The 17,672-nt window shown below is 43.8% G+C and overlaps 1 protein-coding gene across 4 annotated transcripts in view; it reads left to right on the forward strand.

Moving 5' to 3' along the window:
* LOC135539899 (low-density lipoprotein receptor-related protein 1-like) overlaps nucleotides 1-17,672 on the forward strand; it is a 191,066-nt gene that overhangs the window by 96,407 nt on the left and 76,987 nt on the right. For all 4 annotated transcript variants that reach the window (XM_064966133.1, XM_064966135.1, XM_064966134.1 and 1 more), the window contains exons 7-12: nucleotides 4,321-4,483; nucleotides 12,724-12,946; nucleotides 14,098-14,287; nucleotides 14,412-14,555; nucleotides 15,640-15,876; nucleotides 16,073-16,253. In XM_064966133.1, coding sequence (XP_064822205.1) covers nucleotides 4,321-4,483; nucleotides 12,724-12,946; nucleotides 14,098-14,287; nucleotides 14,412-14,555; nucleotides 15,640-15,876; nucleotides 16,073-16,253 — 1,138 coding nt within the window. The remainder of the gene's footprint in view (nucleotides 1-4,320; nucleotides 4,484-12,723; nucleotides 12,947-14,097; nucleotides 14,288-14,411; nucleotides 14,556-15,639; nucleotides 15,877-16,072; nucleotides 16,254-17,672) is intronic.

Below are 17,672 nucleotides of genomic sequence, written 5' to 3' on the forward strand. Positions count from 1 at the left end.
AGGGGGTGATGGTGAAGTAATGGGGAAGGGGGTGATGGTGAAGTAATGGGGAAGGGGGTTATGGTGAAGTAATGGGGAAGGGGGTTATGGGGGAAGGGGTGATGGGGAAGGGGGTGATGGGGAGGGGGGTGATGGGGAGGGGGTGATGGTGAAGTAATGGGGAAGCGGGTGATGGTGAAGTAATGGGGAAGGGGGTTATGGTGAAGTAATGGGGAAGGGGGTTATGGTGAAGTAATGGGGAAGGGGTTATGGTGAAGTAATGGGGAAGCGGGTGATGGTGAAGTAATGGGGAAGGGGGTGATGGTGAAGTAATGGGGAAGGGGGTGATGGTGAAGTAATGGGGAAGCGGGTGATGGTGAAGTAATGTGGAAGCGGGTGATGGTGAAGTAATGGGGAAGCGGGTGATGGTGAAGTAATGGGGAAGGGGGTTATGGTGAAGTAATGGGGAAGGGGGATATGGGAAAGTAATGGGGATGGGGGTGATCAGGGCCTACTTGCTGCTCTCTGCCACCACTCCACGTTCAACAAGATGTTCTTTGTGTGTGTTTTATATATATATATATATAAGAACATCTTCTGTGTCTTGCTCCCCCCGTCCCTCACCCCGTCCCATCTAATCACCCCTTAAACTCTTTTGAAATGATTGGCATTGCTGTCTTTTTTCTCCTCTTTTCTCTCCCTCCTCTTCTTCAGTTCTTCTTGTCCCTCTGACTGTGCGTGCCCCTGGCTGGTCTTAACCAGTACCACGTTTCGGAGAAGCGTGTTCTTTTCTCCCTTCTCCTTTAGCCCGCTTTTTCTTTTGTGCGAGTTTCCCTTATCGTGTGATGCGTTCTCCAGATGGTGTTTAAGACTGGAGTGTTTTGAATGTAGGAGATTGGCTTTGGGGATAGGAAGGTGGATGTGAAGAGGAAGGGGGAGAAAGTTAGATGAACAAATATCATACCGCCCCAAAAATGCTAACTTCCCCTGGTATTGTAATGGTAATGTCTTGGGGGTGTGAGATTTGTAACTTTCTCACTCATCATTAATCACGATTCATTCAGGACGATCTGTGGTAGCATCCACATTAATGTAGAAGTGTTTAGAACCATTTCATTTCTATTGAGCACAAAATCATCTGAAACACAACCAAAACAAACAGAAAATGGATCCAAGTTTGTAGAGTCACAAGCTTGATGTAATCATTGCTTGCTAGGAATTTGGGACCAAATAGTAAACTTTTGACTCCTTTTAATACACATATAAGTGAATTTGTCCCAATACTTATGCTCCTCTAAAATGGGGGAATATACACCGAAAAAATTCTAAACTGTTCAACCGATTATGGATAATAATACCCTCAGATTAAAGTGGACAGTCTGCACTTTAACCTCATAGTCATTGTATCATTTCAAATCCAAAGTGCTGGAGCCAAAACAGAAACAAATGGTCACTGTCCCAATACTTTTGGAGCTCACTGTAGATGTGGCTCTGATTAGTCCAATAGCAAGTGCAGGTTAGAAATACGCCCTCACAAATTCCCTGTATATAAATCTAGTCCTCTCTCTCTCTGAGGTGCAGAGGGCTGAGCAGAGTAAACAACCTATTTGGAGGAGAGGAAAAAAGGAAAAAGGCACTGTGGTCTGTTTTTTCAATTATGTTGTGTTGTTTTTATAGTGCAATTTTGGTCAGACAGAAGTGCAGTAAATGAATGCAGACTGTTTTTCCTCTCTTCTAGGGAAGGAAACACAGGATGGGGGAGGGATGGGGTGACGATGCATGGAGGAAGAAGAGAGAAGTGGGAGTAGAGTGGGAGTGAGCGAGCAAGGGAGGGAGCGAGGGAGGAAGGTGGAAAAAAGTATTTGGCTTCCCGGTCAGAGTTTCTGTTTATCAGTTCCAATGAGAGGCAATGGACTTCTTCTACTCTTTTGTTTTTAGCTGTTGAGCACACTGTTAGGGTATTTTTCAACCCTCCTCCACCACACTCCATTCTTCCTCCTCTTCCTCTTTTCTCTTGTTTTATCCGTGGCTTAATCAACGTAGTTTGGCCTGGCGGCCAGCTGGGCATGTTTAAGCGTGGTTCCATGTTAAAATAAAAAGCACCATGGGGAATATGACCCCTGATTCCCGTAAACCTCTTTCTCTCCTCTCCTCTCCTACTGGCACAATAAAGGTATTTAAAAATATATAAAATCTCCTCCTCTAAGCCAGCTGCTGCTGCATAATACATTTTCCTAATGGAAACCATAAAATCTCTTCATCTCCCCCCTTTGTCAATTAAAAATATTTTTCTTAAGTGCATAAATGTAATCCATTTTGCCTGCCCTCTCCATTCAATCACATTGAAAATTGTGTGTGTGTGTAACAATGAAACCTCCTTTTGAATTCCATTTAGATTTATTGGTCATGAGCTGGTAAGCTTTCACTAGACATACTGTTATTGCCCTCTTAGACCATGGAATTTGCCTCATCATCCTACTCTTTCCTCTTTTAGAGAACTATCCCCTTGACCCTCCTAAATCAACACCGCGCCACCAGACGTGTGTGTGAGAGATTTAAAGAGTGTTTGTAGGTTGAGTTTTGGGGCATCTGCTCAATAAAATGCACCTTGTGGGATGCCCCCTGCCTCAGAGAGAGCGCGAGAGAGAGACACACACACACACACACACACACACACACACACACACACACACTTTAAACCCAGTTATAATATTACAATTTTAGGGGACTGTATCACTGTGTTCCCCAGTGTCTCATCTCTCCTTTTCCTTCAACTCTGACAATGGGGCTCTTTCTGTAAGTCTGGCAAACACTCAGTCTATGGTTGCTGTGGGAGTGTGTGTGTTGCTCTTTCTCTCTCCTCTGCCCTCTGTATGTGCTGTATTCGGCATTGTTTGGGTGGAGCAGGGCATTTTCCCTTCAAGTCTCAGTGGGGTGGGGCATCACATATTTATGTGTGTGTGTGTGTCAGACTTGGGTTGAAACTGAGGATTTGCTTTAGTCTGGACAGTGCCAGGTGGACGGGGTTTGCACTTCTTTCTATTCATATTATTGTAACAGACAAGCTCAATGTAGCACGTATAGTAGTATCTGAGATCAGGTCTGGCCTGTGTGTTTGTCCAGGTCTTTGAAGTTCTTGGAGGGGTGGGGCTGAGTCTATCCTCAGGCCATGGGAAAATCTACCAGTCTTAATGGGAGATTACACAGTACAATTTCTACCACTCTAACAACCACATTCTCACTCTCCTCTCCCAGCTGGAACAACCTAATTAAAAAGGACCATAACACAAACACTGGATAACTAACTAATACCGAACGCAGCCACAGTGAAGCAGGGGGTATAATAGTACTGGAGTGCCGGGATAGAAGTTGCCCCGTGACCACAGATCTAGGATCAGATATTCCAATCCTAAGCCAAACCATCAGCAGGTTTTTAGAAAGAATTGGACCCTGTATCAGTGGTTCAGGGAAACGTCTGCATACTGTTGGTGGACTTGGGAAGAAGGAGAGTAAGCGAGAGTGAGTCTGTCTGTGAATGACAGGAACATTGCTTAGAGGAAGCCTAATTTGCCAATGTCACGGTCATCTCTTTTGACATTCAGGGAAATTGCAAAGAATAACCCGAATTACAGAGGCTGCCAGGCTTTCTAGGCAACCGACCTGCGTGAGTCTGAGTGTGTGTCTGTGTGCGTGCGCCTGAATGCTTATGTGTGTGTTGCTGTGTGTCATTCTGTAAGCGAGTGTCAAGGCTTTGTGCCACGCTGCATGTTATATTATACCTTAATATGTATCTCTCTTCCATCACCACTCTGCTGCACATACAGTATGTAGAGGACACACACACACAATACGGTGCCAGGTTAATGTGCTGTAGATTTAGAAACATCAGCAATGAGTGCATAATGGAATGTTTACATAGCTAGCAGTGAGACAGAGACGGACAGAAAGCCAGGCCGAGCAGGACAGTTAGATATGGTTATAGTCACTGGGACTATCAAGTCATGATGGAGCTCCCTACCATTACCTCAATGTCTCACTCCACCATTTCCTTTACCACAATACTAAAACGTACGGTACATTAGATCATACAGCGTGCAGGTGCCCACATAGACCGAGCCTGAGGGAGAACAGGTCAATGAAGATGTATCAGTCGACATGTAAAGCATTTTCTTTGTTTCTCATCTGTCTCCTCTTTTCTGTCTATTTTTATTTTCTCCCTCCCTTTTCCTTTCTCTCTCTTGCCCCCCCCCTTCCTCTTCTCTCTCTGTATCTCCCCTACTCCCTCCCTCTTTCCACTCATCTCTCTCTCTTTCACTCTCTCTTTTTCTCTCTGCTGTCCAGATGTGGAGCAGATGGCTATTGACTGGCTAACAGGAAACTTCTACTTTGTGGATGACGTGGACGACCGGATCTTTGTGTGTGACAAGGACGGTCAGACGTGTGTCACCCTGCTGGACCAGGAGCTGTACAACCCCAAGGGCATCGCCCTGGACCCCACTATGGGGTGAGGACACACACATTCTCACACACACACACATTCTCACACGCACACACACATTCTCACACACACACACACACACACACACACACACACACACACACACACACACACACACACACACACACACACACACACACACACACATGCTGCACGCACACACACACACAGGCTGCACGCACGCCCCCAGACTGCTTATGCGTCCGTGTTTTGTCTATGTTATGTATCTTATACCAATCCATCACCACTAGAGGTCGACCGATTAATCGGAATGGCCGATTTTTAATTAGGACCGATTTTTCAAGTTTTCTTAACAATCGGAAATCGGTATTTTTGGACATAGATTTGGCCGATTTAATTTATTATTATAATTTTTACACCTTTATTTAACTAGGCAAGTCAGTTAAGAACACATTCTTATTTTCAATGATGGCCTAGGAACAGTGTGTTAACTTCCTTGTTCTGGGGCAGAATGACAGATTTTTACCTTGTCAGCTCCGGGATTCAATCTTGCAACCTTACAGTTAACTAACGTTAGTCCAACGCTCTAACCACCTGCCTGTCATTGCACTCCACGAGAAGCCTACCTGTTACGCGATTGCAGTAAGAAGCCAAGGTAAGTTGCTAGCTAGCATTAAACTTATCTTATGAAAGCAATCAATCAATCATAATCACTAGTTAACTACACATGGTTGATGATATTACTAGTTTATCTAGCGTGTCCTGTGTTGCATATAATCGATGCAGTGTGCATTCATTCCAACGTGTACCTAACCACAAACATCAATGCCTTTCTTAAAATCAATACACAGAAGTATATATTTTTAAACCTGTATATTTAGCTTAAAGAAATCCAGGTTAGCAGGCAATATTAACCAGGTGAAATTGTCACTTCTCTTGTGTTCATTGCACGCAGAGTCAGGGTATATGCTATAATAATAAACGTTTTGTTTTCGAAATGATAGTTTCCGGATTCGACCATATTAATGACCAAAGGCTCATATTTCTGTATTATTATAATTAAGTCTATGATTTGATAGAGCAGTCTGACTGAGCGATGGTAGGCAGCAGCAGGCTCGTAAGCATTCATTCAAACAGCACTTTCGTGCATTTTTCCAGCAGCTCTTCGCTCTGCTTCAAGCATTGCGCTGTTTATGACTTCAAGCTTATCAACTCCCAAGATTAGGCTGGTGTAACCGATGTGAAATGGCTAGCTAGTTAGCGGGGTGTGCGCTAATAGCATTTCACGTCACTCGCTCTGAGACTTGGAGTAGTTGTTCCCCTTGCTCGGCAAGGCTAACGCTGCTTCGAGGATGGCTGTTGTCAATGTGTTCCTGGTTCAAGGGACGGAAGCTATACTGTTACACTGGCAATACTAAAGTGCCTCTAAGAACATCCAATAGTCAAAGGTATATGGAATACAAATGGTATAGAGAGAAATAGTCCTATTTCTCTCTCGGGGCGGCAGGGTAGCCTCGTGGTTAGAGCGTTGGACGAGTAACTGGAAGGTTGCAAGTTCAAACCCCCTAGCTGACAAGGTACGAATCTGTCGTTCTGCCCCTGAACAGGCAGTTAACCCACTGTTCCTAGGCCGTCATTGAAAATAAGAATTTGTTCTTAACTGACTTGCCTAGTTAAATAAAGGTAAAATAAAAATATTAACTACAACCTAAAACCTCTTACCTTGGAATATTGACGTCTCATGTTAAAAGGAACCACCAGCTTTCAAATGTTCTCATGTTCTGAGCAAGGAACTGAAACGTTAGCTTTCTTACGTGGAACATATTGTACTTTTTCTTTATTCTCCAGCACTTTGTTTTTGCATTATTTAAACCAAATTGAACACGTTCCATAATTTATTTGAGGCTAAATTGATTTTATTGATGTATTTTATTAAGTTAAAATAAGTGTTAATTCAGTATTGTTGTAATTGTCATTATAAAAAAAATCATCCTTTTTAATCGGTATTGGCTTTTTTTGGTCCTCCAATAATCGGTATCAGCGTTGAAAAATCATAATCGTTCGACCACTAATTACCACACATAAAGTTCCCTTTAAGGAAATGAAGGTCATTTGAATTGAATAGATGTACACACCTGCAAAATCATTTTACATATACACACATTCACACTCATCATCTAACCCTATTCAATGCCCCCATTTGTTGGTTAAGGTTGGATGGGCATTTCTTTGCATGTACGCAGTGAGACAGCGAATTTCACACTGCAGTCTGTCTGTCCTCCCTCCTTTATCCCATGGGAACAGACCAATGTCCCAGAGCATGTGCTTTAACACGCCATAACAGTCCCATGAGAGGCCCAGTATTTGGGCCACCGTAGTCATTGTTACACAACCCAAAACAATGGGCTGGGGTTGAGGGGTGGGTGGAGGGGCGAAGGGGTTTCAGTTTTCCGAAACACTTGGAAGTGTTCCATTCCCCTCTCTGACTGGAAGTTTTGGGGGAGCAGTAATTTAGTGCAGATGTTTCATTTGTGTTGTTCAGTCCTGAGCCCCTGAAGGCTCCCAAATCCTGCCTTTTCACTGGTTTTCTATAGTCATGTTTTTATTTCAGCCCTGCTGTTTATGACTGGTCTCGGAATTCAATTCCAAAAGGGCTTGTTGTGTGTGTGTGTGTGTGTGTGTGTGTGCGTATCTCTGTTTGTGTATGTGCGCGCATGTGCAAGTATTTGTTTTTCATTCCAACCAATTCCCAGTGCTATACTTGTCTGTGCAGTAATATACTCTGGTACATTTACTTCCCCTGCCTGATGTTGTCCAGCTGCTATAAGAGGATGAGAGTAATATTCTTGGCTGTAATTTAGAGATTATATAATATTTGTGTGTGTGTGACTGATTTGCCTTTAAATTGTTCAACTTGGGTCAAATGTTTTGGGAAGCCTTCCACAATCTTTAAAATAACATAAAATCTATCGGAAATACGGTGTAGACGTTGTAAATGACTTTTGTAGCTGGAAACGTCAATTTAAAAAAAGAAGAAAAAAAAGGTGTACAGAGGCCCATTATTAGCAACCATCACTCCTGTGTTCCAATGGCACGGTGTTCGCTAATCCAAGTTTATCATTTTAAAATACTAATTGATCATGAGAAAACCCTTTTGCAATTATGTTAGCATAGCTAAATACTATTGTTCTCATTAAAGAAGCAATAAAACTGGCCTTCTTTGGACTAGTTGAGTATCTGGAGCATTAGCATTTGTGGGTTCGATGACAGGCTCAAAATGGCCAGAAACAATGAAATTCTGAAACTCGTCAATCTATTCTTGTTCTGAGAAATGAAGGCTATTCCATGCGAGAAATTGGCATGAAACTGAAGATCTCGTACAACGCTGTGTACTAGTCTCAACTTAAACAGTGAAGAGGCAACTCCGGGATGCTGGCCTTCTAGGCAGAGTTCCTCTGTCCAGTGTCGGTGTTCTTTTGCCCGTCTTAATAATTTTTTTTTTATTGGCCAGTCTGAGCATATGGCGTTGACAATTACTTTGCAACTCTGCCTGAAGAAGGCCGGGAGACATCCCAGGCTCATTAGCATAACGCAACTTAACGATTTCTGAAAATCGCAAATTGAAAATAATGCGTTTGAGACCACTGTCATCTCAGATTTTCAAAATATGCTTTTGAACCATAGAAATTGACTAATTTTTAATGAAGCTGCCATTTTGTTGAGGACATTTTCACAAAAGCCAGATAACCAAATAAATAAAATCATTTCTTTGAAGAGCTTCTGATGTTTTCAATGAGGAGACTCCCAGCCACATACCAGATGCGAGTGTTTCCTGAAAGCGTCTGTGTGTAGGAGAAATCGGTTTTCTACATTGCGCCTGTGAACTGCAGTCACCTCTTGCTTTTTCCGGATTGCATAATATCGCGAAACATGGCAAACGTTGTTTGGAATCAATCCTCAAGGTGTTTTTTCACATATCTCTTCATTGACATGCAGTTCGTGGAAGCTTGCTTCTCTCTCTGTGCCCCATGGAAAAATACTGGCAGGTGACTTTTGCGCACCAATTTCGGACACGTGGTAAATGTGGTCCTGGTCTTATGATCTGACACATGTGAAAGGGCAGACTCATTCCTCTTCACAGCCATATAAGGGAGATCATTCAAAAAAACAATGCTTTTGAACATATGCATCTTTTTGTGACAAAATATCTTGTTTAAAAGGTTTTTCTTCCAAGCGTTAGCTTGTTTAGGACGGTAAACAAGCTTTTTAAGAAAAATGATTTGAAAGACAGAGCCTCAAAATCCTTGTCATTTCCTGGATGCCAAGTAGAAGCTTTAGATATTTGTTTCAGAGTGTTTTCTTTCGAACAGTAGCTGCATCTTTTTGTGACAAAATATCTTGTTTAGTTTTTCTCTTTGAAATAGCGACCAGTGAGAGGCACTGGTAAACAAGCTTTTTAAGGAGAAAGACATAGTTAGTTTCCTCTTGTTTTGAGAGGCACGGTAAACAAGCTTTTTAAGGAGAAAGACATAGTTAGTTTCCTCCTGTTTAGGACCAGTGAGAGGCACGGTAAACAAGCTTTTAAGGAGAAAGACATAGTTAGTTTCCTCCTGTTTAGGACCAGTGAGAGGCACGGTAAACAAGCTTTTTAAGGAGAAAGACATAGTTAGTTTCCTCCTGTTTAGGACCAGTTTAAACAAGCTTTTTAAGGAGAAAGACATAGTTAGTTTCCTCCTGTTTAGGACCAGTGAGAGGCACGGTAAACAAGCTTTTTAAGGAGAAAGACATAGTTAGTTTCCTCCTGTTTAGGACCAGTGAGAGGCACGGTAAACAAGCTTTTTAAGGAGAAAGACATAGTTAGTTTCCTCCTGTTTAGGACCAGTGAGCGGCACGGTAAACAAGCTTTTTAAGGAGAAAGACATAGTTAGTTTCCTCCTGTTTAGGACCAGTGAGAGGCACGGTTTAAACAAGCTTTTTAAGGAGAAAGACATAGTTAGTTTCCTCCTGTTTAGGACCAGTAGGCACGGTAAACAAGCTTTTTAAGGAGAAAGACATAGTTAGTTTCCTCCTGTTTAGGACCAGTGACGGCACGGTAAACAAGCTTTTTAAGGAGAAAGACATAGTTAGTTTCCTCCTGTTTAGGACCAGTGAGAGGCACGGTAAACAAGCTTTTTAAGGAGAAAGACATAGTTAGTTTCCTCCTGTTTAGGACCAGTGAGAGGCACGGTAAACAAGCTTTTTTTTAGTTTCCTCCTGTTTAGGAGAAAGACATAGTTAGTTTCCTCCTGTTTAGGACCAGTGAGCGGCACGGTAAACAAGCTTTTTAAGGAGAAAGACATAGTTAGTTTCCTCCTGTTTAGGACCAGTGAGAGGCACGGTAAACAAGCTTTTTAAGGAGAAAGACATAGTTAGTTTCCTCCTGTTTAGGACCAGTGAGCGGCACGGTAAACAAGCTTTTTAAGGAGAAAGACATAGTTAGTTTCCTCCTGTTTAGGACCAGTGAGAGGCACGGTAAACAAGCTTTTTAAGGAGAAAGACATAGTTAGTTTCCTCCTGTTTAGGACCAGTAGGACGGTAAACAAGCTTTTTAAGGAGAAAGACATAGTTAGTTTCCTCCTGTTTAGGACCAGTGAGAGGCACGGTAAACAAGCTTTTTAAGGAGAAAGACATAGTTAGTTTCCTCCTGTTTAGGACCAGTGAGAGGCACATAGTTAGTTTCCTCCTGTTTAGGACCAGTGAGATGCACGGTAAACAAGCTTTTTAAGGAGAAAGACATAGTTAGTTTCCTCCTGTTTAGGACCAGTGAGCGGCACGGTAGGACCAAGCGACACGGTAACAAGCTTTTTAAGGAGAAAGACATAGTTAGTTTCCTCCTGTTTAGGACCAGTTGCACGGTAAACAAGCTTTTAAGGAGAAAGACATAGTTAGTTTAGGACCCTCCTGCTTTTTAGGACCTGTTTAGGACCAGTGAGGCACGGTAAACAAGCTTTTTAAGGAGAAAGACATAGTTAGTTTCCTCCTGTTTAGGACCAGTGAGAGGCACGGTAAACAAGCTTTTTAAGGAGAAAGACATAGTTAGTTTCCTCCTGTTTAGGACCAGTGAGAGGCACGGTAAACAAGCTTTTTAAGGAGAAAGACATAGTTAGTTTCCTCCTGTTTAGGACCAGTGAGAGGCACGGTAAACAAGCTTTTTAAGGAGAAAGACATAGTTAGTTTCCTCCTGTTTAGGACCAGTGAGAGGCACGGTAAACAAGCTTTTTAAGGAGAAAGACAGTTAGTTTCCTCCTGTTTAGGACCAGTCCTGTTTAGGACCAGTGTTTAGGACCAGGCACGGTAAACAAGCTTTTTAAGGAGAAAGACATAGTTAGTTTCCTCCTGTTTAGGACCTGAGAGGCACGGTAAACAAGCTTTTTAAGGAGAAAGACATAGTTAGTTTCCTCCTGTTTAGGACCAGTGAGCGGCACGGTAAACAAGCTTTTTAAGGAGAAAGACATAGTTAGTTTCCTCCTGTTTAGGACCAGTGAGAGGCACGGTAAACAAGCTTTTTAAGGAGAAAGACATAGTTAGTTTCCTCCTGTTTAGGACCAGTCACGGTAAACAAGCTTTTTAAGGAGGACCAGTTTCCTCCTGTTTAGGACCAGAGGCACGGTAAACAAGCTTTTTAAGGAGAAAGACATAGTTAGTTTAGGACCAGTGAGAGGCACTAAACAAGCTTTTTAAGGAGAAAGACATAGTTAGTTTCCTCCTGTTTAGGACCAGTGAGCGGCACGGTAAACAAGCTTTTTAAGGAGAAAGACATAGTTAGTTTCCTCCTGTTTAGGACCAGTGAGAGGCACGGTAAACAAGCTTTTTAAGGAGAAAGACATAGTTAGTTTCCTCCTGTTTAGGACCAGTGAGAGGCACGGTAAACAAGCTTTTTAAGGAGAAAGACATAGTTAGTTTCCTCCTGTTTAGGACCAGTGAGAGGCACGGTAAACAAGCTTTTTAAGGAGAAAGACATAGTTAGTTTCCTCCTGTTTAGGACCAGTGAGAGGCACGGTAAACAAGCTTTTTAAGGAGAAAGACATAGTTAGTTTCCTCCTGTTTAGGACCAGTGACCACGGTAAACAAGCTTTTTAAGGAGAAAGACAGTTAGTTTCCTCCTGTTTAGGACCAGTGAGAGGCACGGTAAACAAGCTTTTTAAGGAGAAAGACATAGTTAGTTTCCTCCTGTTTAGGACCAGTTAAACAAGCTTTTTTAAGGAGAAAGACATAGTTAGTTTCCTCCTGTTTAGGACCAGTGAGAGGCACAAGCTTTTTAAGGAGAAAGACATAGTTAGTTTCCTCCTGTTTAGGACCAGTGAGAGGCACGGTAAACAAGCTTTTTAAGGAGAAAGACATAGTTAGTTTCCTCCTGTTTAGGACCAGTGAGAGGCACGGTAAACAAGCTTTTTAAGGAGAAAGACATAGTTAGTTTCCTCCTGTTTAGGACCAGTGAGAGGCACGGTAAACAAGCTTTTTAAGGAGAAAGACAGTTAGTTTCCTCCTGTTTAGGACCAGTGAGAGGCACGGTAAACAAGCTTTTTAAGGAGAAAACAAGTTTCCTCCTGTTTTTTAAGGAGGAAAGACATAGTTAGTTTCCTCCTGTTTAGGACCAGTGAGAGGCACGGTAAACAAGCTTTTTAAGGAGAAAGACATAGTTAGTTTCCTCCTGTTTAGGACCAGTGAGAGGCACGGTAAACAAGCTTTTTAAGGAGAAAGACATAGTTAGTTTCCTCCTGTTTTAGGACTTTTTAAGGAGAAAGACAGTTTAGGACCAGAGAGGCACGGTAAACAAGCTTTTTAAGGAGAAAGACATAGTTAGTTTCCCTTGTTTAGGACCTGTTTAGGACCAGTGTTTAGGCGGCACGGTAAACAAGCTTTTTAAGGAGAAAACAAGCTGTTTTTTAAACAAGCTTTTTAAGGAGAAAGACAAAATAGAATATCAAATGTTCTAGTTAGGCCCAGGAGGTCTCCCTAGGTTGTTGTTGGACAAACTGTTATTACACTCAAAAAGTCCTCCATATATAACCTAATGAAGGTAATAAGGGGTATTCAACTACAGAGCCAAGTTTCCCCTACATTTATCAATTCACCAATCACTGTCAAGCAGCTGTCTCTCCTCTCCCGCAGCTCTTCCCTAGGTTGTTGCTGGAAATGAAAACATCCTCATGCTCAGTTAACTTACCTGCTAAAATATGTTTGGAATAAAATTAGAATCTAGAATTCTAGTCTAATCATCTCCCTCCCCTATTCTTCTTCCACAGTAAAGTGTTCTTCACAGACTACGGGCAGATCCCCAAGGTGGAACGTTGTGACATGGATGGTCAGAACCGGACAAAGCTGGTGGACAGTAAGATTGTGTTCCCCCACGGTATCACCCTGGACCTGGTCAGCAGGCTGGTCTACTGGGCCGATGCATACCTGGACTACATAGAGGTGGTGGACTACGAAGGAAAGAACAGACACACCATCATACAGGGCCTGCTGGTGAGGACATACATACATACACGCACATGCACACACAAGCACACGCGCACATAAGGACATCGAGGGCCAGAACAGACACACTATCATTCAGGGCCTGCTGGTGAGCTCATCAACCTGAGACTGTCTGGAAGCTAGCATACTTCAGAGTTCTGGAAGGGATCAGTTAAGTGGGTTTAACATTGTGGAATGTTGCAGATTGTTAATGTTGTGTAGAGCAGATGGACATCTTTATGTAGCGTACGGAGCTGTGAACTTTACATTCATAGTTTTCCAAGCAGTTCAATCTTAAATGGAAATACTTGGCACTAAAACCAAGTGCCCCCCTTTTTGTGTGTAAATCTATGTAGAGATTCCCTTGTTTTTCTCTCCTGTGAGGATCCTTTCTCCCCTGCGGTTGTAGTAGTTTGTAGACCGGTGAGCTATGGCCAGAGAGCAGGGGGTGGACAGTAGCCTTTTCATTAGAGTGCTGATTAGTAGGAGGTAAGGCTGAGCTCTGGACGGTGCTGCGGCAGGCGTGGCCAAGCGCCTTTTAAACCTGTTAGCAGGGCTTTTATCGCTAGCTGTCTCTGTCTGCACAAGTAATAGCCCTCATTTACTCACTGGGCCTGGGGGCAGAGACATGTGTACACACACACACACGCACACACACACACACAAAGCCCCTTCATTTGTGTGTGTGTGCCAGATAGCCATCAGCAGCAGTTTAAAGTCCATGGATGGTTATTGATGGTGTGGTATGGGCTGTGTTGCAGAGAGCATCTGTGTTTATCCCTGCCCTGCCTCATCTTAATGGACGCTAGTTGCTCTGATCTGAAACACTGATGGGCCTCCAACATCTATGTGACGTTAGTGCTGTTTACTGGGACAGTATGCCTGGCTTTCTTCTCACGGATGAATGTGTGTTTGTTTAGGCGTGCTAGAGTGCATTGAATAAAATGGAGCCCTGTGTCATGCGAAGGTTGATGTTTAGAATTGTGAAGCACCTTTGCGGTTGGGTTCGGACATACTGAGTGAATGAGTGTGAAGGGGAATGCTGTATTGATTGTGACTTTTTGGGCTTTTGCGTCACTCATTCTCTCTCCCTCCGCCTCTTTTTCTCTTCCCTCCCTTATTCTCTCTCTCCCTCCCTCCCTCTCCCCACCCTCTGTCAGATTGAGCACCTGTACGGTCTGACGGTGTTTGAGAACTACCTGTATGCCACTAACTCGGACAACGCCAACATGCAGCCGAAGACCAGTGTGATCCGAGTGAACCGCTTCAACAGCTCTGACTACCAGGTGGTGACCCGCGTCGACAAGGGAGGAGCCCTGCACGTCTACCACCAGAGACGCCAGCCCCCAGGTAACTGTTATAGGGTTCGGTATTTTATGCTGGGGATATTGTCAAATCAATTCTATATTTAACCCACAGACATAGTGGTATAATTGAAATGAATTTGAATACTAAAAAAAGTCCTCTCCTCCAGTGCGTAGCCATGCATGTGAGCCAGACCAGTTTGGGAAGGCAGGAGGCTGCTCTGATATTTGTCTGCTGGGGAACAGCCATAAGACCCGCACCTGCCGCTGTCGCTCTGGCTTCAGCCTGGGGAGTGACGGGAAGTCCTGCAAGAGTAAGTACCACACAGCCAGTCTCGTCTCAGGTACACCACAGCACAGCCAATCACCTCTCAGATACTCCATAGCACAGCCTATTATCTGTTAAGGCACTTTTACAACCCAAGCCAATCCGCTTTAAGATGCTGAATTACATCTGCTCTGAGATACAACACAGCCAACCCATTCCTACATACGATAGTCTACGGCACAGATGTCACAGCCAATCCACTTTCAGCTCCTCCAATCAGCTCCTTCACAAATCTGGCTATCTATTCCTCCTCTGCGGCGGTCTCTTTGAGCAGCTAAATCTCATGTCTGAGCAGTAGAAATCGTCTGACTCACCTGGCATTGACAGCCAACCTCCCTAATCAATGTCTACATTACTGAAGTTCCACTGTAACTTTAAACCGGAGGCATAGATTGATTCTGTGATTGAACCTGTGCCAAGGGCAGTGAAGGTTCAGCCAGGAAAACCGCATGCCCCTGAGCTAAGGTCTGGGACAACCCTAATGTGCATGTATTAACCAGGCTTTTCTCCAATTGACTACTTTGGTATGCTGCATCATGTAAGTTGCAACCGCATCCCTGATTGATTCACTTTGCCCGCAAGGTATGTATTAATATTCTGTGAGGATATGAAAGCAAGCACATATTGATCTGTTTCTAGACTATAACCCTTTGGTGGCCTTGATAACCACACCACGGTAGATTGATTCAACAGAAGCCTCTCCCGTCCGCCATGCCATACGGAACTCCCGCTTGTTCATTTGAATGATTTGAAAATCGCTTACGATTCTCATTAGGTTGACGGGATTATGCTGCTCTTGCGCCGTTTCTGTCTGTTTTAAATTGTAGTGTGACTTGAAATCCTTTTTAGACGCTAACGAGATATGTGTTTATAATAAGTTTACAGTCAAAAGCCCCTATTCATAAAGCATCTCAAAGTGCTGATCAAGGATCAGTTTTTGTCTTCTAGATCATAATGAATAAGATTACATGGACAGGAGGATGGCTGATCCTAGATCAACATTCTTACTCTGAGCTGTGTTATGAATACATACCCAGTAAGTCCTCTCGATCTCCCATGCTGTTTCTCAGAGCCGGAGCATGAGCTGTTTCTGGTGTACGGTAAAGGTCGTCCAGGGGTCATCAGAGGGATGGACATGAATGCTAAGGTCCCAGATGAGTACATGATCCCTATAGAGAACCTGATGAACCCCAGAGCCCTTGACTTCCACTCAGAGAGTGACTTCATATATTTTGCCGACGCCACCAGCTACCTCATCGGCCGCCAGAAGATCGACGGTACAGAAAGGGACACCATTCTGAAGGAAGGTACGGTAATGTTGGCCATTTTGGGGAATCATTCCAGTAATAGGGAGTAGTGGCCATTTTGGTTCCAAGATAATGCTAGCACCTTGTCAGGTGCTCTTGTGAGGGTAGAGGTGGTCATTTTAGCTCTGTCTTTGTCCAGTTTTGTTGTGTATAATAGGGTGACTGGCCTCTCGCCACCTATTCCTCTGTGTTCCAGGGATCCATACAGTCGAGGGTATAGCGGTGGACTGGATGGCTGATAACCTGTACTGGACAGATGATGGGCCCAAGAAGACCATCAGTGTGGCCAGGCTGGAGAAGGCTTCCCAGACTCGCAAGACTCTCATCGATGGCAAGATGACCCACCCCCGCGCCATCGTAGTGGACCCCCTGCACGGGTAAGAGACGGAGAGGGGGGGGGGGATGGTGGGAGAAAGATGAAAGGAAAGATAGTGGTTTCTGATTGGTCTTTAAACTGTTGAGCTGCAACTTTAAAGTTTGTGGGTTGGATGTGTGGGAGAGGTTAGGTAAAAGTTGTTTTGTGGGAGGTGGTAGGTTTTAATTTAATTCAGTGTGTGTGTGCGTGTGTGTGTGTGTGTGTGTGTTGGGAGTATTTGATTCCCTCTGCTTCTTAATAGATTCTTTTGATATTCTAATGAGCCTCTCCCATGTGTGTGATGTGGCAGGGAGAAGATTGGAAAGTTGACCCTGGGGGGTGTGGGTTAGTGTGTGTGTTGGTGTTAGTGTACGTGCATACAAAATGTACATGCACATGTGTGTGGGTCAGAAAAGAGCAGATGGTCATCTGTCGATAATAGCCTCCTGTCACTAAGCCCCCATTGTCCCCTCATGGCGCTTCAAAGCAATTCTGTGTGTGTGTGGTTTTAATATCCTTGTGGGACCAGAAGTCCTCACAAGGAGTGTAAAACAAGGATAATTTGGACAAGTGGGGACATTTCGCCGGTCCCCAAGGAAAAGGCTTTCTAGGCATAGGTGTTATGATTACAATTAGGGTTAAGGTTAGAGTTAGGATTAGGTTTTAAGGTTAGGTTAGCGTTAGGTTAAGGGAAAATATAATTTTGTTGGGTCCCCACAAGGATAGTAAAACAAACGTGTGTGTGAGATAATTAAGCAATAGGACATATACCACAATCCCCAGTGGTGCCTTATTGCTATTATAAACTGGTTACCAACGTCATTCCACCAGTTAAAGGCTGATATACCTCAGCATCCAGGAGACAAACTACCCGGTTTATAATCTGGTATTTAGCAGACGCTTTTATCCAAAGCGACTTAGTCATGCGTGCATATATTTACTTATGAGTGGTCCCTGGAATCAAACCCACTACCCTGGGGTCACAAGAGCCATGCTCCACCAACTGAGCTGCAGTGTACTGGGCACCCGGGGTTCTCTCTCCAAGCGGTCTTAATCTGTGTGTGACTCTTCATATTGATGTACCCTCACCTGGCCCGCTCCCTAGAGCAATACACACACACACACACACACACACACACACACACACACACACACACACACACACAAACACACTTCAGATTGGCCGTGACAGAGAGATGTGCGTCCACACACTCTCCTGGAGAAGCGCTCACCTCCACTAAGACCTGTAATCAATCAGCCAGCCAGAGAGAGCGAGAGAAATAGGGGAGAGCGAGGGAGACTGAGTGGAGGAGCGAGAGTGAGATGGATCTAACCCGAGGTAGAAGTAGGGAGGAATAGAGAGAATGGGGGAAGGAGAGGTAAAGATGAGAGGTAGAGACCGGTAGAGGGGATGAGTCTCAAAGGGGGAGAGGGGGAGGGA

Source organism: Oncorhynchus masou, chromosome 5 (genome assembly GCF_036934945.1).
Source record: "Oncorhynchus masou masou isolate Uvic2021 chromosome 5, UVic_Omas_1.1, whole genome shotgun sequence".
Classification (NCBI taxonomy): Eukaryota; Metazoa; Chordata; class Actinopteri; order Salmoniformes; family Salmonidae; genus Oncorhynchus; species Oncorhynchus masou.